General features: G+C 46.5%; 1 protein-coding gene across 4 annotated transcripts in view; it reads left to right on the plus strand.

Moving 5' to 3' along the window:
• CEND1 (cell cycle exit and neuronal differentiation 1) overlaps positions 1-17,916 on the plus strand; it is a 22,179-nt gene extending 4,263 nt beyond the window's left edge. For all 4 annotated transcript variants that reach the window (XM_026850315.1, XM_026850314.1, XM_026850317.1 and 1 more), the window contains exon 2: positions 7,886-17,916. In XM_026850315.1, coding sequence (XP_026706116.1) covers positions 8,055-8,456 — 402 coding nt within the window. In that variant the 5' untranslated portion in view covers positions 7,886-8,054 and the 3' untranslated portion in view covers positions 8,457-17,916. The remainder of the gene's footprint in view (positions 1-7,885) is intronic.
• Positions 17,917-21,497: the final 3,581 nt, after the last annotated feature.

The raw sequence follows: 21,497 nt of genomic DNA on the forward strand, positions 1-21,497 counted from the left end.
TATTTTTAATAGAGTTGTGGGCATGAAGCTGAACTGAGATGCAAGTGCTTTTCAGCCTGTGTTGCTGCAGAGAAATGGCCAGGTTTGTGCCTGTGAGGTGCACTGGATGGAGATTTGCAGATGGTGCAGCAGGAAATGTGCAATGGGAGCTTGCTGTGGGTCTGCTGAAGGACAGGGTGAAGCAGCAACAAGCCATCCTTTCTTTGATGCTGCTGCAGTTTTAAGGGCAGAGTCAGGTTTACCATTTCTCATGGTTCTTATTGCTTTATTTTCTCACATAGGGTGAGAGTGTGTTTTTGCTATGTACATGGCTGTGTACAGGCAGAGTGCTTGAACAGTGTAGCTTAGAGCTGTGGTTTGGGTTTAAAAAACCCAAACCAACAAACAACCAAACAAAAAAAAGATCCACCAAAACTAAAGTCCCTGGCAGGAGTATGGTGTGTGTCTGTAATGTCGCCTCCCTCTCAGAATAAAATGTCTGCGACGTCTGTCCCGGTAAGATCTGTGGGGTCAGGACAAGTGTGGCTTGCAAATGTGATGCTTGGCTCAGATGCCATCTGCAGAGGTCATGGTGTAAAGGTAGCTGTTTAGCCTTTTTCTGGGCTCGTGCTGGTGGGGAGTGTGTCAGGGTTGGCTGTGGGGCTCTGAAATGCTGCGTCACCTGTGTAGGGAGCATGGCTGGGCTGTGGCAGGGCAGCTTTTGGAGAGGACACAGGCACCTGTGTTGCAAGCTGGGACTTTGCACCATCTCTGTGCAGTCAGTGGCCCACTGGGGTGCCCAGGGCCTGCATCCCCCAGCCGTTCCCTTTGCAGACACAAGGCAAAGCCAGTTTTGCTGGGCTACAGGAGCTCATCTTCTTCCCACACCTTGCCTTGGTGCCAGATGTAACCCAACCTCTGAACCCAGGCTAGGAGAGAGGTGACACATCTTAGTGGCACAGGGAGTGAAGGGAATGGTCCTGCAAGGCTGGCTGTGGTCTGGGGGGGATACTTGAAGTTTTGGTCATTGCCAGCACCAGCTGGATAGGCGATGAGAGCACTGGGTCTCAGTGCAACCGCAGGACTGACGCAGCCATGGAGCGGAGGCTTTGCTGGCAAACCTCCCCCTGTGGCAGCGATTCGAAGCTGCTGCTGCTGTTAAAATACTTTCAGCATCTGACGCTCTCCATGTCAAGATTCAAAGGGCTTGTTGGAGAGGGAGATGCTTAATCCAGGGCCCGGGGGGAGGGATGTGGGGAGTAGCAAACAACAGATTGGGAAAAGGATTCATAAATATCTCATCAGCGTGAAGTGGGTCAACAGTGTTTGCTGTAACTTGGTACTGCTGTCTCCAGGGCTTGGCTTTGGGAGGGCTGGGAAGCAGAGCAGTCTCCCTGTACAGCCTGGTCCTGGTGCACTGAGGCTGTTTGAAAGCATCTATGACAAGAGACTTCCGCTAGCGTTGTGCTTGCGTCGTGTTTTATCACATTTGCTGTGCATTGCGTCAGGAGTGGGGGGCCAAAATAGACCGTAAGGGAGCTAAAATCCTCCTTGGGGAGCTGCCTACAGCAGCTGAACGAAGACAAGCTCCTTATGTAAAGCTGGTTTAATATTTATGGTAATACTGAGAGGAACTGCATTACCTCATCTGTCTTCACAGTACTTGGAGATGGGGGAAAAGGCTTAGTCACACTACTCTGCCATCACTTATCTTAGGTGCTTGCCTGGCATCTCACTGCCTTTAATGTGTTCATTCCCCCAGCAGCTCAGAAAGGGGTTGTCGAGGCACTGGGAAACAAAATATGTTGCTCAGTTGCAGGAGGCAGCTGGGATGGGGATGGGGACTGAACACAAATCCTTCCAGCCCTGATGGATTATTCTCCATACAGCAGAGGAAATGGGCACAGACCAAAGGACAGCGTCTGGTCCTCCAAGCTGCATTATGTAAGGATTAGATAAGAAGGTCAGGATCCCAAGCACTGACCCCCTTGGAGCCATCAGCAGCTCCCCACCTCAGTGGGGGGAAAAAAGTTAGGGTTTGCCTATCTTTGATCTTTCTTCACTAATGCCACATGCACTCTGTGGACTTCCTGATCCAGCATGAATAGCTTGACCAGCTGTAATGACTGCTGCTGGCTGTCACCCACAGGATGGGCAGAGCCCTGTGGGAGGATCTCCCTCTACCATACCACAGAAACAGTTCAGCCACCTTTGATGGTACAGTCGGTATTTCTTTATGGAGAGCAAAGGTCTATTTGTGTGCACGTTAATGAGAAAGGTGGAAAATGAGGCTGCAAGAGCTCAGCCTCCCACAAATCAGTCACTGTTTATTCCTTCCCTGTGCTGCAACTGCTGCACCAGCTGGCTGGTTTGGATGAGCTGTTGCAGTGGAAGAGGTGAATGGGATCCTCAGTGTCTCAGGCGAGGTACTTCCAAAAGGGAGGGGGATGTTCAGTCTAAATTGTTGGGTCTGAGTCAGGGCAGGCACTTGGAGTTCAGCCTGGAGCAGGGACAGAGCTGCAGGAGTAACTGGAAAAATGGAAAAGCACATCTCAGGAGCACAAACTGGTGAAACTGGGCTTCTGTGGCCAAACGAAAGGAACAGCTTGAGGGAACAAGTACTGAAATGAAGCCGAGCTACATAAATGAAAAGACATGACTGATGATTCTCGCTGGGTTTCCAGAAGCAGTGGGATGCCCCAGTGACTGATACAAACTCTCTGGCAGGCAGATGTCTTCAAATGACAGTGGAGGTGCTACATTTGAGCCAGTCAGGTTTTTAAGGTGAATCCTATGGGGGGAAATGTAGGCCTAGCCTGGCTGTAAGTTAGCAAGTTGATTCTAATTTCTACCCTAAAATAACTCCAAAGAGTGATTCCAGCTCTGCCTTCAGCTAGCAGCTGTGGAGGGACAAATCCTGGGGTTTTTTTTAGGGGGATTTTGATGGTTTCTTACATGATGTTCAGTTGAGCTAGCCAGGACTTGCACTTCCTCCTGCAGTCTGCTCACTTCACTCCATGCTCACGGTCCCTCCTTTCCTTAACTATCAAGTCTGCCTGGTGCATGAAGAGATTTGCTAATCTTTGGGAGAAGAAAGGGAGGTGAGAGTGATCTAACGCCTCAGGATTTTAGGAGGGACACCCTAAAGCCTACACTGTGGCTCTCCGAAATAATCCCTTCTTCAGGGCAATGTGCTTGACTGCAGCCTGTTTCTTCTTTTGCCACAAAACGACAGGTGGCAAGGAACTGGTATTGCCCTGTGGCCAGTAACCTCAGAGAATCCTTAATCTGTCAGAACAGGCTACCTTTCACTTGGCATTTTCCTCAGAACATCATGAACTCGCATTAGCCATGTGCTCCAGGTGATTTTCCTTTGACTGCTTCGGTCAAGACCTCTTTGGGGATGGTAATACTCCATATGATCATTCTGTCTTCCATCTGAGGGTCTCACACTGGTGAGTTCAGCCCCCTGGATCATATTGATTTACACTGAAGGAGAGAGTTTCACATGCAGAAGTCACATAGGAAGCCTGTGGCAGCACTTGATCCCCCCAGTAGCACCCCTGATTTCTAACATCCTTGTCTCAGTCACTTCAGCTCATCACTGCCTTATCTGTTGTAGTCGGAACACTACTTCTTTATCGTTGTTTCTTTTTCCCTTTTTGGGAAGTTGTGTGTTTTCAGGTGCCTCTTTGAAGTGGCCAAATTCTAATTTTCCTGTTTATGTGCACAGACTGCCCCAGGAACAAAATCTGCAGACTTCAGTCTAAAATTACCTGCTCTTCACCTACCAGCTGGTGCCAGTGCCTCAGTCTGTGATGGTAATTCAATCCTGTGAGCCAGTTTTGGCAGGTGCAAATTGCACTCACCAAAAGGGAAGCTGTCTGAGGGCCATTTTCTGTCCCTGAGAAAGCTAGTTTGGTCTTAAATGACCAAATGCAAGCCTGCCAGCTGAGACTTACAGAACCTGCTGAAGGGACCTAAAATTAGTTGGTATTCAGTGTACGTTCTTCCTCCATGACTCTGAAAAACCTTTCAATGTGTTGGTGTAAGAGCAATTGACTGAAGAATATGATGAGGGCTGAGTTGGGTGTGGTGTTCTCAGGTTCAGAGCCCTCTCCTAGCTTCAGGAAGGACGGGCCTGGTCCTGAGAGGTACAAGCTGTCTCCTCTAGCACCGCTGAGTGATTTCAACTCTTGCTGACTTCCAGCTATGTCATTCCAAAGGGAACTGGGAGCAGGCCTGGTGGCAGCCCTTGTCTCCTTGCAGATGACCTCTGTCCCCAGCCTCTGGGAGTTAGACTGCTATGGTGCCTGGCTTAAGCAATGCAGAGTTGCAGGATGGTCTCTGCTGTGGTTCAGCTGCTTCAGACTAACGGGGTTTGGGGCCAACAGTGGAGATGAGGCAGGAAGACGCATTAATATTTGCCTAGTAATAGGGATCCAGTTAAGTCTTTGCCCAAAAGCCAACACAGGCCATGCTACTGAAGAGAATGGGGCTTTAGTACTTATAACTCTCCTCTTCACCCCAAAAAGGCAAACCTTCACACCTTTTTTCCAGACAGGTGGGAATGACAAAGTGAAAGGGAGATTAAGTAGGTGTTAAGGAAGAAGATTTGAGGCTATATAAGGTCTTTTCTGCCATCTCTGGCTCTTTCAGCACAGTATTGCTACAGGTCAGACACGGTCAGCAGCTGAGACTGATGCTTTCAACTGGAGGACACCTGGAGTGTGTGGATGGACCTTTGTTGCCAGTATCAATTCAGATACATAACCCCACTGTGTTGGCTGAATTCTTTCTTGGTGACAAGTCTGTCAGTGAGGCAGTTTGTATAAGAGACAGGTCTCTCGCTCACAAAACCGTATTCTCAAGTGCTGCTGTCTGTGTGGGAGGCAGAGAGGGAACTGGAAGGGGGAGGAGTGGATAGACAGGCAAAGACAGCAACTGAGATGGAGAGAGAAGGAAAGAATAAATAGATGTGAGGAGCTATAAAGAAGAAAGCAAAGGTGGAGAAACAGGTCATTAGGGAAAATCGTTGTGTGATGGGATGAGGGAAGAGAAGGAGGCTGGGGAAAAACCCCTCACACTTGTATGTGAAGGCTTAGTTTTGGAAAATGAGGAAAGCACCTTTCTTTTTAGTCTGTGGGACACAGAGGTGCTTAAAGATGAGCAACGTGTTCATGCCCTTGAAAGCAGAGGACTGGGAAGGGGAAGGAGAGCAAAAGGGAAGACAAGATGATACCCAAGGTAGGGAGACTGCTTGGGATGTATTTAATAATGTGCAGAAGAGGGTTAAGTACTATGATGGAAGCGGATGTGCTGCTAAGAGTGCCCTGGGTCTGGAGGAGGAGGAGGGCAGCACCAATGGCTGCAAGCCCGCTTCAGTCTTGGGCTCCACTTGCTATTTCTTTGTGTTATTATTGTACCAGATGTAAAATGAGGATAGATTGCTCCCAAACCAGAAGAGCAGAGTTCTGTGAGTCCTGGATCTGTGTAGGATTTCTACCAAGCAGAACAGTATGAATGCTTTTTGGAGGCAATAGGAAGGAAAAGGTGAGGTGGGTGGTATCTACAGAAATGTTACAAAATGAGTAAGGAGAGGAAAATATTCTTGCACTTGACCAGGACCATGTGTTTATCTAAACTCCCAAGCCACAGAGAAGGTCTTAAGCTTGGTGAGCATCTGGGATTGTGTTTGTGTGGTACAAGATGCCCAAATGTATGATGAATCTTCAGTGAAGAATGAATGAGAGGAGAGTGGTGGTGGTTTGGGTTTCCAGAATGGTTTAATATCGCGGACTCAGAAATGTAAGTATTGTTCAGCTGCAGTCAGAGACCATGCTTTTTTACACCCAAAGGCCTGTGTAGAGTTGCTAGGGAAATTTAATTGCTGACTTTTAAGCAAGTGAAGGGCTGGTTTGATTATTTTTTTTTTTTCATTCCCTGGGAAGAGGTTGGAGTTAGATGGAATTGAAAATTTAAGGGAAGAGTAACAACTATCTTGCTTAATACTGGCTATGAAACCCTGGGGGCAGATGATCTGCCTCTCATCCTTCAATGTTTTATTTCAAAACTGGCCAGCTTGGCTCATCTAACATCTTTTGGAGGCTCCATCTCAGCAAATAGTACCCAGCTAAAATTAATCCTCTTCAAGGGAGGTGTGTCAGGTAGGTCCATGGAAAGCCTCCTGGAAGTGCCTGTCCCATTTCCATGCTACAGGAAGAACTGAGGCCACTTTCCTAGGCTAACTGCCAACCTTTCAGATGGCCTTTTCAGTATGCAGCATGCTAGTGTCACAGTCACCATAACTGGTGCATCATGAGAGCTACGGACTTCCATGATTTTGGTGCTGCAGTTTCCTTGGTCAACTCCAGCTGACCAGTATTGGAGAAGATAGTGGCCATCAAACAATAGCTTACAAGGGAGAACAGGAGTGGGGGGAGTTTCCATCTTAGACCAAGATGTAAGATGTTGCCCAGCTTTGCTCTGGACCCAAACCTGGTATTTCTGTGTGTAGGTTTCCTCCAGGCCAGCATTTCTGCCTAGATGGAGATTAAAACACCACCTTTGTTAGCCTGTTGCCCAGAAGAGTTGGCAGCAGAGACCGTTGTTGCAACCCTGGGACCTTCTTCCTGTCTGTCATTAGAGTGATCTGCACTCTGGGCTGCTTTGGAAGAAACATCTATCTGTAGAGGTTTTTGAGGAGCCTCTTTATTTCGAAATCCAGACAGCTAATAAGCTCATATTTCACTTAGCAGGCAGAAAGCTCTCAGCAGGCTCCTGGCAGCGCTGAAGGTCAGCAGGGAGGTAATGAAGCAGGCGACGCAGATCTAACTGCTGCCTCTTGTTTACTCATTATTTCCGAAGCTCAGAGTTGACATGGTGCTGCACCACCGGAGGCCTGATGGCAAGCTGCCCAGCGGCCATCTCCTCTCCTCCTGTTGTGCAGAGGTGTAGCCATGGGAGCTCCATCTCACAGCTCACCCTGCCTAGTGAGGCTTGTTGGGGTGATGTTTTTGTTGTGTTTTTATAACCCTTTGAAGCCCACTCTGTCCATTTGCTGAATTCTCTGGATGCAGCCATGCTGTTCACTGCTTTCATCAGTTCTCTGGGGAAAATGGCTCTAGCTAATCACCTGCAGTACATCTCCCATCCTGCTCGGCTCTGTAGGTGAGCCCAGCTATCCACTGCAAGGAGGAGACGGGAGTGAAATCTTTCAGCTGCTTTCCAGTAAATTCATGCTGCTGCACTGGGGTCCTTACACTGGTTTGCACCAGCTGAGGATCTGGCGCTTGCTTTATTCGGCTGTGGCTCCACCAGAAATGCTGACAGCAATAATCCTTGTAGATCTGATACCTGTGATAACTGAGGAACTAATCCTGCTTTTTTTTGGTTTTTTTCTACTACCCATCTGGATGGAGAGTATCACATAAGATCACATATTAAGCACTTCCTAAACTTGGGATAATGCTGCAAAAAGAAGGGTAGAGGGTGAGATACAAGCAGGGAGGAGCTATTGATCTGCTTTTCCATCAAACAAAATGTTTTCTCCTTACCTAGGAGGAAGGGAGCTGTGGTAAGCAAAAGAAAAGTACGATTTATTTGGTTGGACATGAGTATATCTTGCCACTGACAAATTAGCATCATGTATATGGTCAGGATGGACTTGTCTTGATTACACAGAGCCTAGTTGTGGCACCCATAGGTGATAGTCAGTCTGACTTGTTTGATGTTCTTGCAGGTACAGGCACTGTAGTGGTTGCTTTGAATATAGATCAAAGTTACTAAAGAAAGAGCCAACAGTTTCCAGTTTTGTCTTATGTCCTCCTCTGTTGCCTCCAGGTAGAGTGGCATTGGCTTGCTCTGTCATTTCCCTCACCTCTCGTTGTTCTGCTTCCTCTTCCAGGTGCTGTATCATGTCCAGATAGGACACTGCCAGTGTGAGAATCATCCCAAGACAACTTCTCCAAGGCCTTGAGCTCAAGTGGTTCCTCTTTCTCCAGCAGCCAGGCAAAGAAGAGCTGGGATAGCCCCGCGCACGTGGTGTCCAGTCACTACCCACAGCGCTCGTAGGGATGGATTCCAAAGGCAATGTCCGAAGTGGAAACAAACCTGACGTCAAGGCCCCCAGCTCTGGAAAGCCAGAAAAGCCCAACCCTGGGCCTGCCACAAATGCAGACAAGAAGGAGATCCCCAAAGAGCAGCCTGCTCCTGCCACTGCCACCTCTGTCACCAAGAAGGCCGGTGGTGATGCTGCCGTCGTGAACAACCACAGCAACCTGAAACCCAGCCCTGCCGCCACGGAGACACAAGAGGCCACCGGCCAGTCCCCTGACTCTGACCACAAGGGAAACAGCTCTGAGGAGTCACCAGGCAGCATCTTTGACAACATGAAGCCCTTGATCATTGTCGGAGGAGTGGCGGTGGCTGCGCTCGCTGTGATTGTGGGAGTGGCGTTCCTAGCCCGGAAAAAATGAAGACCGAGACGGGGTGGGGATGAGAAACCCAGCCCAGCTGTACAGCTCCTTTTGAGACAAATGCATGCAGAAAAATTCTATACATATCTATATATATAGAGAGTGAGCTAGATAGGTCAACAACAAACACCAACTGCAACTTCAAGAGTCTTGTTCAAGACAACTGTGCCAGTTTGACCCAGTGTGGGTAACTCCATGCACTCAGTGTGTTCTTTCATGTAATATATCTTGGCTTATACCACTGTGTATAGATTACAGCTTCTCCTGATTGGTGTAAATGACGGTGTCCCCTCCCCTCCCCTGCTGTACTCCCTGGGAGACACCCCCACCTCTCTTGCAGTCCCCTGTTTTCAAGTCCAAAGTGTTCTACGTCCCATCCAGAGTCCCCACTTTGTGTTTTGGTTTCTGTTTGGTTTGTTTTTAAGTTGTGTTGTGGTAAAGAAGATGTAAGGGTAGGTGGGGCCTAGTGCCAATACCCAGTTTGCCTGTCACCGTGTGTTGGGTTGGTGTTTATCCAGCACCTCCGGGGCAGGGGAAGCACTGGGCAATTGCAGACAAAAGGCAGCTCCTTGACCCAAACAGCAAAGTGTGTTCTCTAACAGGTGTCTTATGTACCTGCTCCTCATCAACCCACCTTTAAAAACCTAACGCAGAAGTGCCCCAGAGAAAACAGGCTGGCTGCAGCTGGGGCTAAGACTGCAGCATGGTAGAGCTGAGTACGCAACTTGGGACATCACATCGGGTCACTTCTCTAGCTGAGCTGCCAGCAGAGGAGTGAGCAGAGGAGCCGTACCGCAACCAACGACGCAGTCAGCAGCGAGTGGAGGTACCTGGCGAAGCCCCATGCTGACCTCACGCAGGTGGCTGCTGCTGTCTACTTGGTTTCTTGCAGGTTGGCAGGCAGCCTTTAGGATCCCATGGCTCGCCAAGGTCATACAGGCAGCGTTTGGGGGTAGAGAGACTTTGTTTTGGATCTAGTATTTCCTAAAGTTAGGCTGGGCTTTGCAGGATGCTGTGGCCTCAGCCCAGGCTCCCTCAAGGTCAGCTGGACTCTTTCTGTTCATTCCTTTAGGCTTTGAATCAGGCCATTCACCTGATTTTTTTTTTTTTTTCCCCACTGAAGGCTATGGACTCTTGGTACATGAGAAGTTAGAAAAAAAAGACATGAGCTGGTTTTAGGGGCAGAGAGGACCTGTGACCCCATGTGTGAATAACACTGACCTGCTTTATACCAGGGATACCCTGTTCAAGGGCACTGGAGGTCTGTCTGTCCTGGGGGGATTTCTTACCCCGCCCCCCCCATGACAGTAAGAGGGATCTGTGACTCCTCCACACTTTGAAAATGGAAACAAATTCCCATCCCTCAGGAACAGCCTGGTTTCATTGGTGAGTACCTTGGCTCTAAAGCCAGACCTTGTGAGGGGGAAAGGGAAGGCAGGCGACAAGAGAGGGTGTTTAGTGCATTGGCTGATGCCTTTCCCCTAACACCATGAGGTGGGTGGATCTTATTCTGAAAGCTGCCATTAGACTACTCTGAGCTGCTGTGCTACTGCAAAAAGTCTTACAAAAAAGACCTTACATTTTGTTTTTAAATTAGATCAGAGATTAGATGAGCTCAGAACCACAGAGTCTCCGGAGCTCAGCAGCAGTTGCAGCCAATGGGGGCAGGGTTTTGGAGCAATGGTTAGCAAAGGGTTGTGACAAAGTGGAGGGAGTTCAGTAAGAAGCCTTAGTCATACATCTCTAACTGAGCCTGGGTGTATACATTCAGTTAGTATGGGGCCAGAGAAAGGTGTATGTTCCTGCCTTTGAGGTATCTGCTTCGGGCAAGGTTACTGAATAGGATGGTGAGTATGTATAATCTGAGCTGGCAATTCTTCTCTTAGCTCATGCCTGTCTTATTTACCTCCAAGTTTGGTTGGCCGAATGCATATGGTTTCCCCAAACAAAAGTTTTTTTGATGCAGCCTGGCCATTCTTATGCTGAGCTTTGTCATTCTCTTTTCCCCCAAGGCTCATAAAATATTCCCAAAGGTGCACAGCCTCTGGGAGTATCAGATGCTGTCTTCTGATGAACAACAGGCTGCAGTTTAATGTCTACCTCTACTTTTACCAGTACAGAGACAGGGGGTTGCCTTCACAGTGTTTTTTGGAACGAGTGCTACAGCCCTGGGTGAAATCCTGGTTCCTTAAAGCACTCTCTGCATGTGTTGTGCACGTGTCTCCTAGCAGCTGCGTGTTACTCAGATCAGAGAATTTACTCGGTTTGAAGCTGAAGGGTCCATGGTGGGGTGTTTTTGTAATGCCATTTTTTGTCTAGAGAACTGATTTCCCCTCATCCTGTTTTGCAGATGTCCAGAGGTTATTTTGGGCTGGGGGAGAAGGGAGGGCAAACAATAGCAAATAGATAGGAAAGGTATTTGGAAAGCAGAGATGTGAGAGAACCTAGCTCAGAAGCAGTTCCAGCACTGCTCCCTTGCAGTGTCTGCAGTGAGACTTTGCCAGAGGACGTGGTGAGTCTGTGGCATCTACACTAGAGTCTGGGGGTGCTGCAGAGCCCCCAGACCCTGCCTGTGCTCTGGGCACATTCTCTTGCCATCCTGGGGAGAGACTCTATTGCATATCTGCTCCCCCTGCCCCTGCTTTCACCCTGAACTGTTCATTCTGGTTCCCCACAGGAGAAATTTGGGTGCCCAAGCCAAACTGCAGTGCAGTCCTGCCAGGGACCTGATCTCCAAGACTGGGAGGCCTGTGCCCACTGGGTACAGAGGAATGTATCCAAACTGCCGGGGTTGGGATGTGGGGATGGCTGTTCCTGGGCTCCTCTTCCCTTGGATCTCTGAAGCACAAAGTTCTTGGCTGTAGGGAAATTTTGCATACATTGCTCTTGAGGAAGGGAAATCGGTCACTCCTGCTCCAATTCATGTTTAGTCAAAGTAGGGTGGTGATTTTCAGACAGTGACTTCTGTTTTCAAGTGGGAGGCCTGTCTTCAAGAGATGCTTCTACCTGTCCTGTCTGTTCCCTCCTTCTCAGCCCCGGCATGTGATTACATTTTTAGCAGTGTGTGACAACATTACAGATATAGCATCTATCCATTCTGCCTTGACTGGCATAGATAGATAGAGGGAGGAAAAAACCACCTGCCTCATTTGAGTCTCCTATTTTACTTCCTAAAGTGTTTTTATTTCCTTGACAACAGTTTTTATTTCCTTTGGCAACTGAAGAGGGGGAAAACAGTTCTCAGATGACATGGGCCTTAACCATTTCTGTCCACCTCCAACCCCCCCTGTCCTTAGAGCTCTTAGATGCAAGGCCACTAATTTCATCCAGAAACACACCACAGAGATGGTGATGGGATGGGACTGCAGGTCATCAGCTGGGTATGTAACCACATGGGAACCCTCCCTGAGCAGGGAACATGGTACATCCTGTACCTAAGGGATTTTCCACTTCCTGTGATCACTTAACCATTGCTGTCTGCTGTCCAGATTCACTACCTGAACCCACATTTTTGGCAGTTTGGTTTGGAAAACACCTGTGTGCGTGTGTATACACCACCCTGCCTTGAAGAATGTTCTGCATATGTATGTATACATGCATATATGTTTATATTACTGCAGTCTGGGGAGGAAAAAACAAGCCAACCTTGAGATGACTCTTCATTTGTTCCCCTGCATTCACACAAAGTGTCCGTGATGTCTTTTTTTGTGCCATTTGCATCATGCCATGCAGCACCTGAATTCCTTTTCGGTCCTGGTTTCTTCTCAGTGCAAAGAATGTATGGCTAGTGAACTGCTGAATGTTCGATGTGTCCGTTTGTGCTAGAAGCTCAAAATTACTGTTCCCCTCCCTGGATAGTCGTGTGGGCTACTCGCTTTAAAATAAGGCACTTTTAGACTATACTGAACTATACCAGACTGTGTTGTGGCGCTTTTTGAGGTGTGGGTCTAGTGTTGATTTGAGTCAGGTAGCTCAAGCGTAGATGATACACACACTCCTACGCATGCAGCTGGGGCAATGCACTTCAGTCCCGACTTGCAAATGACATCCTTTTAGCAAACACCTCCTGTTCTGCCTTAATGTGCCAGGCTGTGCAGTGGTTTCATTTTGAGAAAACAAATGTCCAGCGAGAACTAGGCTGAGAAGAGCAAATTCACCTCTCTCAGAATCGAAGCGAGATTGAAACCAAATTTGTCGAAGCAGAAGGCTTTAAATGACTGAACTCGCTGTGCTAAATAAATAGTTGTCTTTTCTCGTACTGAGCACATGCCGTTATTTGCTTGATGTTATTCTTTGTGTGGTGTTTGTGATATGAAGTCCTTCTAGTGATATCTCCATGGGGAGAATGAACTAACGCTTAAAACTAATCAGATTCTGTGCTTGGGATTTGAAGAGATCTAGATTGCTAGTTTACTCTTTTGATAACGTCTATAAACTATAAATTTGCAAAACTGACTTCAGACATTGTAGCTTATCACTAAAACTATAGGTTTGATGACTACACCTGATCTCAGTCTATTTTAAAGGAGCCGTAAGTTTTAGTCAAATATAAAAATATCATTATGGTCTCTTGTACAACTTAGTAGAAGATTTTTGATGCTTCTAGCTTTAAGAAAGATGAAACAGACTACACTTCTGCTTCCTCTTTCTACCGATTTAACATGCTATGGACAAGTCCCATTATTCCTAACAGTTCTGCAGTAGGATGCAAACAAATCTGGAAGCCAAAGGATAATGCAACAGCATTTTCAGGAGGGTAAGAATGTGTTCCTCCAGGTGCTGTTCCCCTCTTGGGCTCACACTTAAAGCACTGAACAGTCGCTTGCCCTGAAGCACTTCTTAGTTCCCTTAGGTTGAGTGATAAATTAAAAATGGGTTTATGTCTCTGCTGAATCAAAGTATAGGGGTTGATCCATATACTACTGAAAACAAGGGGTGTTTTCCCATTGGCTTCACCATGCTCTGCTCAGGCATTTGAGATCTCTTTGGCACCGGGGATATGATTGCAGGTCATCGTAAAATGTAAAATCATCTCAAGGGCATGGGTATTTAAAATGGACAGAAACATTCCTTAGTCCTTCTGCTGAGTATAGGGAGCGTCTTCTCTGGTATTAGCCGAGGCAGCCATGCTCACAACCACCCTTACTTTAGTATTTGTGTATAAACAACAACAGTGTAACTAAAGAAACATAGAGTTGGTGAGAGATGATTTCTAAAAATTTCCCTTCCTTTCCTGGAAATAACACTGGGATTTAGAAATCAGCATCCTTCTAACTATTCTTAGAATTGCTTCAAAATAACAGTCCTGAAGATTTGAGAAAAAAATTATTCTTCAAGAAACAAACCAAAAAAGGCAATGAAAAAATGTATTTGAAAGGTGAAATTCTTGGAAATTCAATGAGCTCTACAGAAAGCTTCAAGATGCTGCTTCTGAGAGAGTATAAGAAACAGTACAGAGAAGTGCAGAGAAAAAAGCACATTACATCATTATCTTAGCAGTTTTGGTAAGGACACATTAACTTTTATACCGTATCCACTTCTATTTTTTCCTAGGACAAAAGCAAAAATGACCAACTCTGATGCCAAGCAAATTAACCTTCACTAACTGACTTTTCCAAATGCATTTTTTTCTGTCTCTGTTCAGTGTTAAAATGTTAGTGAAGCAAGAAAAAGACCTGAAGTTTTCAACAACTAACTTTGTATGATTAAGGGAAATTGCAAGCTTATGATTTGGGCATTTTGAAAGGCTGTGTTCTCTTTTCACATGTTTTGCTATGAAAAGGACTGAAAAATCCAGCCTACTTGCACTTTGATCCTCTTAGTCTGTGACTTAGTCACGCTGGAGCGGGGATGTTGGTTCCCTTCCCAAGCCATGTAGCATCTTACTGTGGTCTCGCTCCCTTTGCCATGGAGCTGTGAGAATTCTCCCAATCCAGGGAGAGCCATCTTCCGTAGGTGTAGGCAACAGCACTACGTCATCTTTTCCATGAACTGACTACAGTTCTGTTGTACAGGTTGGGCACCTCCCTTCATGAAGAGAATTGGCTTTGATGTGGATAATAAAAATTCTGTATCAAAGTTCGTTAAATTCTCAGCACAGGAGGCTGGAATCTGGATATTTTCTGTATTTGATTCTTGATGCTTTCGGGGAGAAACTGGCTGATGCTGGAGATCTGACCTGGGCTGCCTGTGCATTTTAGGTCCTGCGAGTGGCGCTCGATTGACAACTCCACCTCAGGAGGTGAAGAAGCCTGCGAAGCAATCTTCTGGGCCAAGGGCTGCGGTACCACCCCGCTACTTCAGGATTTGTGCTCTGCAGGTTGTGAAGAAGCCAGGAGAGGGCGATGCAAGCAGCGTCGTTCAGCCACTGTGGATTAAATACTGGTGCTCTTTTCAGCCCGCCATCAGGCCCTAAACGCTTCTCTTGCAGTGACTAGTTTTCGCCCATCGTTCTTTGTAAAACCTCTCCTGTCCTCATTCAGTTGGAGATTAGTTATTTCCTAAAGTTCATCTATTTAAAGTATTAATCATTGAAGGGAAGTTTATTTTTTAAGTGGCATTAAGGGCAAAGAGCACAGACTGAGGTGTTTTAGTGTCATGACAAATATGTGGCAAAAATGAGAGGGTACTTAATCCAGGTTCATCAAACTGAAGGTAGCTATACAGAAGATTGAGCTAGATTATCCTGAATTGAGCAGCCCAGATGATGACAGAAGGTGCTACTGGGGGTATTGCAGTGGAACTGAGACACCGGCTTGGAACACACCCCACGTGCCATTTGGCTGGGCTTGGCTGGGTCTGTCCAACACCATTTTTCTATGTCTTTTATTGCATCTTGCAGTGGTTAGCTCAGATCATGCTACCTTGATTGACTGGCTCTGGGGAGTTTAATCTGTTGAGCAAAGCGGTTGTATGGTGACTTTTCCCTCTTTTTATAGCTCAGCAGTCCAGTCCTGTGACCTGCTTTTCTTTCTAATGTCCAAATTTCCAGGCTGTCTGCTCATGCTAGATCTTCAACTGTTACAAGCTACATGGCTTCATTGGTTTCTGGAGATCTGATTCATTGCTTGTCCTTTACTGCTGCTTTGGCTACTGGGCTGTATTCCCTTTCCTTTCCCTATTATCTTCCCAGACAGCTCTGCAGATGTGGCCTCTCCACAGCCAGGCAGAAACTGCCCCAAGGCTGAGGCAGACTTTGTGTAGCCCCACCCAAAAGATACCGGCAGTGTTCAGCCAGTGAGCACCTCAGGGGAACATGGAGACACAGCAGGGAATTTACGAAGTTTTAATCTGCCCTGATCATTGAGGCTTGAGGGGCCGAGTCTGCAAGATGCTCTTGTCTGCTGCAGGAGCTCAGCAGGTGAGGGAACCACGGCTGGAAGGTCCTTCTCTTGTCCTTGCTCTTCCATGTCAGAAAGTCACTGCATGGCCACAAGCTCTGCTCAGGATTGGAGCCTGCCTTGCCAGCCAGGTGTGAGGCCTGACTGCTCAAGAGATGCTGCCACAGTGTCAGCATATGCTATGCTCAGCTGAAGCTAGAGCTTCTCTGGTACTCCAGACCACCAAAACCACAGGCTGAGAAGAGGTGCTCAAGAGCTACCTCTCAGCTGAAGTCAGTGACCTGCATTTTTCTGCGGGCCCTGAAGGCTCAGCTCCTGTGACAGGGGCGTGCTGCAGCTCACTCTCATCCTCCATTAGCCACAGGGCTGAGGACACAGAGGCCTGCAAGGATCTGTCTGTTGGAATAGACCGCTTAGGTGTTACTGTGTACAGCAATGCAAGACTGCTGGGCCTTAAAAATTCAACTCTTACTCCACTAACCATGCCAATAACCTGACACCCAAAGCCTGCAAGCCATGTGGCACATCATAGCCATTGGCTTTCCAAAGGTGTGGGCTCGGCTCTACCCTGTGTGCTAGTTCTGCTTGCTGCTTTGGACTGTGTGTGCTCTGAGAGGAAGTATTTGGGGACTCAAGCTCTGTTTGTTGCTATGCTCTTCAAATTAAATAGATTTTTTTTTTTCTTACTGAAAAATCTAATAGGTTAAATGGGATTTAGACCATTGCTCTTGCTCCTGTTTCTCTTTCAGTTGCTCCAAGCTTGAAATTCACAGACAATTCCATTATTTTTTCATTTCTCATAGCCACAGTGCAGCACACCAAGAATAAAGTTACAGGTTCTTCCTGTCTGTGCACGATGACGCTACAGTACCAAAACGCCCAGTGGAAAGAGAGGAATCTTTAATCATCTTTGCAACTTTAAAGACCTGCATTGTATCCCTGGTTTTGCCACAGCAGCTTCAAGCCGTCAAGTTTCTGGGACAATTTGATAAGAACAAGGGTGCCATACAATTTTGTCATGTTAAAACCAAACAGACAAACAAAAAACCCAAACAAACCAACAAGAGAATAATTTGGCTTTACTAAGTTTTGAGCAGCCCTTCTTAAGCCTGGTGCCTGGTTAGGACCGTTTCAATTGAAATATTTAAAAGGTGCAATCTCAACTCCCCAGTGAAAACCAACTCTCTTCTAGTGGTAGGTGCAGGTTGTTTACAAATTTGTGGAGAAACAAAAATTGGAGAAAGGGAACTCGAAGGTCAGATTACAGGGGATTTTTTTTTTCCCCTTTCGTTTGCTTGGATTCTGTTACTTTTTCAGGGATTGATCCAAAGCCCTCAGAAGTCAGGTAGAAAGCTCAAACACGTAGTGGGAAACTGCTTTCTGCTGCCTTGGGAGCCCCAGGCATCTTTCCAGTGACCTCGGTGGGTTTTGAGGCAGCCCCTGAATGTGTTTTCCAAATGACAGTAATTTTCAGAGTGACACCTTGACTTCTTCCCTGTACAAACAGACCTGCTTGTTACTTACACATATTTACCTGTGTTCAACATACAGGTTTGGTTTTTTTGCTTTCAGAAACTATATGCTGCTAGACACATTTCCTGGAGGGAAATGGACACCTACCTACACACAAAGCTATACAGCTAATTTATACCTTGTTGAATTTATAATCTTGTCTATGCTTCTATGGACACTTTGTATGGGCTGCAGCTCAAATCCTAAAATAGTCAAGAATTTTTCCTTTCCCATATAGTATTCTATTTACTTTGACTTAAAAAAAGCGTATAAATGCAATAATGCAGGTAGACTAGAAATACTAGATTGAAAATTAAAGTAGTTTAGCTTGTCCCATTGTGACTGACAGTGTTGTACGACACCCAACGCTGTACCCTAACATTTTCCAGGCTTTCTACGTAGCTGAATCTAGTATTAGCTTTGAAAACCCATTGTATGAGTGGTGGGTGGATGGGTTGGAAACGTGTGCTCTCTACACACTGTATGTTACTCACATCAGAAGCTGTATGGCCACTCCATATGCTGTGAAACTGTAAATGATACCCAATACACCTGTAACTCTTACCAGGATTGTGAGAAATAAACTATATATAGAGATATATATACACCCATAGATATATTGTATAATTCCTCATGTGAACATCTTTGTGTATGTGGGGGTGTGAGTGAAAATGGCTGTTCTCCCTTGCTCTCCTTCCTCATGTTTGCGTTTCCTGCAGGCCCGGTATTTGTTAGGATTAGCGATCCCAGTGAGAACTGTATAAAATGGCAGTTCCTGCCCCAAATACACTCCAGCCTGCCTAGGGGAACCAGGCAAAGGAAGGTTATGATCATTCCCACATAGGAACTAAGGTGTAGAACAATTAAAGACTTACTCAGAACCACAGAGGCGATCCCGTCCTGCAGGCTGGTCTCCAAGCTCTGTTTGTTGTGACCTCTCTCCTGCCAAATTAGGGTGTGCTCTGATTTGCTTGGTTTTGGTTTTAAGTTAGCCTGGGAGCATTTATCCTCACAAGTAAAACATCCCCTGAGCACCTGGCTGATGACTGGGGGGTCCCTGCACATCAGCTCGAGCCAGGGACTCCTGGCAGAGGGGAGGAGGGTTTTGGCAGTACACGTCACCGTGAATGGTTGCTGTCATGTTACACCAGCCCCAAACAGGGTCTCTGCAGAAGTCTGGAAATGAATCTCTTAAGAACTGTGAAGACATGTATTGTAAACTCCTTGGGGTCAGGAAACAGAGACATCCTTTAGTTGCAAAAGCATTAATCATCTGAGATTTTTGCTACAGAAACACAGCTGAGGACTCAAGTTTTAACGTCTTAAAATTTGTAAAAGCAGGAGAGCAAGTAAATTCTCCTTTTCTGAGTCTGAATGCTGAATCTGAGAAGCTGGGATGGGTGGGTGCCTGACCCTCCCCACTGCCCCTAGTTAGGGTCTGTGAAATAACACATGCCTTGGGCCAGTGAGGTACAGATGAGCTCTCTGGGCAGAGGTGGCAACCTCTGCTGTGAGAGTGCCGTTGCAAAGGGACTGAGGCTCTTCAGTTCCTCAGTTGGGGAAATGCACCCTCTTCCCATAAGAGCCTGGCTCAGCTCTTCTTAACAGGAGCAGGTGAGCAGCTGTGGCCGGGAAGGCAGCAGAGATGGAATGGCAACAGGCGATGCTGCAACTTGGGAGGTTTCCCTGTAACTTGGAACCACTGGAGGAAACTGCACAAACTGTCCTCCTCGGCCTGAGATAAAACAATGCTCACTCAATAGAGAGGAGGGGGGAATGGGCCGGGGAATCTCTCTCTTCTGTCTCCTTCAAACAAAAATCATCTTTATTCTCGCTGCTGAGGAGGGCAGTGGCACAGACACATCACTGCAGTTGTGGTGCCAGTGTAGGGAGCAAAGCTAGCATCAGCTCCGAGCTTTCAAACACTGGTTTGGATATCTTCCACCCATCCTTTCTGTGTTTTGTCTACTTCTTTCCCTCTGTATATTTACAAAAATTTTAAAAGTATGAAAAGCGGAGACTGTGTTTACAATTACGATGCATTGCTTTTGCCTGCTCCCTTCTACTCCAGCCATTATTTAGCCACAGAAAATGAAGCAGTGCCAAATCACTGCGCTTTAAACGAGAAACACAGCGGATTTTACCAGACCAGATTGGAAGAGGAAGCACTCAGCTGACTTAACATAACTGTAAGGCCTAGGCTCTGTCAAAAAGAAGAGTCTGCATGAAGTAGCAAATAATTTGTTGTTCTTGTGATCCTGTTGTGGCAGTAGTCATGTTTGTTAACTTCCCAAATTAAGCAGAGAGGGGCTGCAAAGTATCTAGTCCTTGCTGGAAGAGAATTCAACATAAGACTGTTTGCAAACCAGTGCTCTGATAACACTGAGACATTGGCACCTCCTGAGCAGTGGAGGATCAAGTATTAAGACATCACTGTACAATTTAATCTCCCAGCAACTGGGTGCTCTCACATGCATTTTTTCTATGTCTTCACCTTAAATTATTGTCATGTCCTCTAATGCTTTGTGTTTTGAGCCATCTAGGGAGGATGAAAAGAGTGGATGGAACAGGATTCGAGACAGCGGTTTTCTTTCTGCTCTTGGATTTAGAAGAAAAGTACTGGAATAACAAGGAAGGAATAAGGAGCATAAACGCAATGCTCCGTGCCATGAAGGCTTAGGCTGCTGGAGTGGCACTAAGTCCCCCACACAGTAGCTAAACAGAACAGGGAAAGATAGGCTTTGGGTTTGTTTTTTAGAAAAAGAATCATATTCTGGTAGCTAAGCTGGAGCAAAGGGAGAGGAACATCCAGGTATCTCCATGGTTAACCAGCCTACGGTTTCAGAACACACTTTTGGAGGGAAAAGGAGACTGATGGACAGATGCCTGATGGCATAAGCTACATTTCCTTTAGGAAACCAGGATAAAAAATAGGTCCTTTCAAATAAACAAACAAAGATAATGGTAGAATTGTACTGTCTTAATTTTATATCTATCATTTTATAATGCAATAGCAACCATCAAGAGAGAAACCTAATAAATTAACATAGAAAAATGCACATCCAGAAACTGAGCAAGGTTTACAAAAATTACTTGTCCTCCAGTGAGCCACAGCTGAAAGCAATGACACCTGCAATAAATGAACATTTTACTTGAAGAATAATGACTCATTAAAGAGCATATGCAAACAAGGCAATCTGGACCAAATATGAGATGGGAAGGACAGCTCCAGGAAGGTTTGGATGACTTTACTTAGTTTGCAATTCTGATGCTTATTCCAGCAGCTCCAGGAATCACCCCATTCTTCATCCATGTTTTTCACACATCATTTTTTTCCCAGCAAACTACTCTGACAGGTCTGTATGCATCTTGTACCATCCTGTATAACATAATTGTGGCTTCTTCAGGGATGCGAAAGAGCACAAAGTAGGTCTGTGCCTCCACAACATCCCTGAGGTTATTCATCCAGAGGGTGAGAGATATCAAGAGCAAAATCTGAGATATAACTTAAAATAATTTCAAAACAGCTTTAGACAATGACTTAAAACCAGCTTGGACTTATCAAAAGGATTTTTGTTCCTCCTTATCTCCTGTGTCAGAAACACATCACTAGAACAACAGACCACGATTCGTGTTGGCCTGGGCTCACTGGGAAGGCTTCTGGTGTTCAGTTGGCTGAGGAGGGACTTTGTGTATTTGAAGCAAGGAAGTTTGAAACCCAACGCTGTAGCTGGATGCGGCCTCTCAGCTGGTCTTTGAAAATTAGCTGACATTTTGACATTAAAGCCTGCTTTTTCATTTCCAGTCCACAACACGGTGTCGCTAACTTCCCCTTCTCTGAGGTGAGGTGGTGCTTATAATAATCTTCAGTGTTTCAGTCCTACTGGGCATCAGTATCAGTTGGATGAAGGAAAAAAAAAATGCAGTCAAAACCCAATACAGAACTTCATGAAGAAGCGAGCTGTACTGTTGGAGCAGAGCTTGAGGAGAGCCGCCGAGACGGCCGCCATGCTAACTCTGAAGGGGAAATAAAGCTGCAGGGTAGCGGGGAGGGGGGAGGCAGGTGGGACGTGCCACCAGGTGATCCGCACGATCCGCCGTGGTGCCTCCGAGAGGGGTTAAAAGGCACCGCGGCCCCTGGCGCCCGCCCCGCCGCTGCCCTCACACTTTCCCGCGCACGGGTCCCCTC

This window comes from Athene cunicularia, assembly GCF_003259725.1.
Source record: "Athene cunicularia isolate RWA chromosome 5 unlocalized genomic scaffold, athCun1 chr5_part2, whole genome shotgun sequence".
NCBI lineage: Eukaryota > Metazoa > Chordata > Aves > Strigiformes > Strigidae > Athene > Athene cunicularia.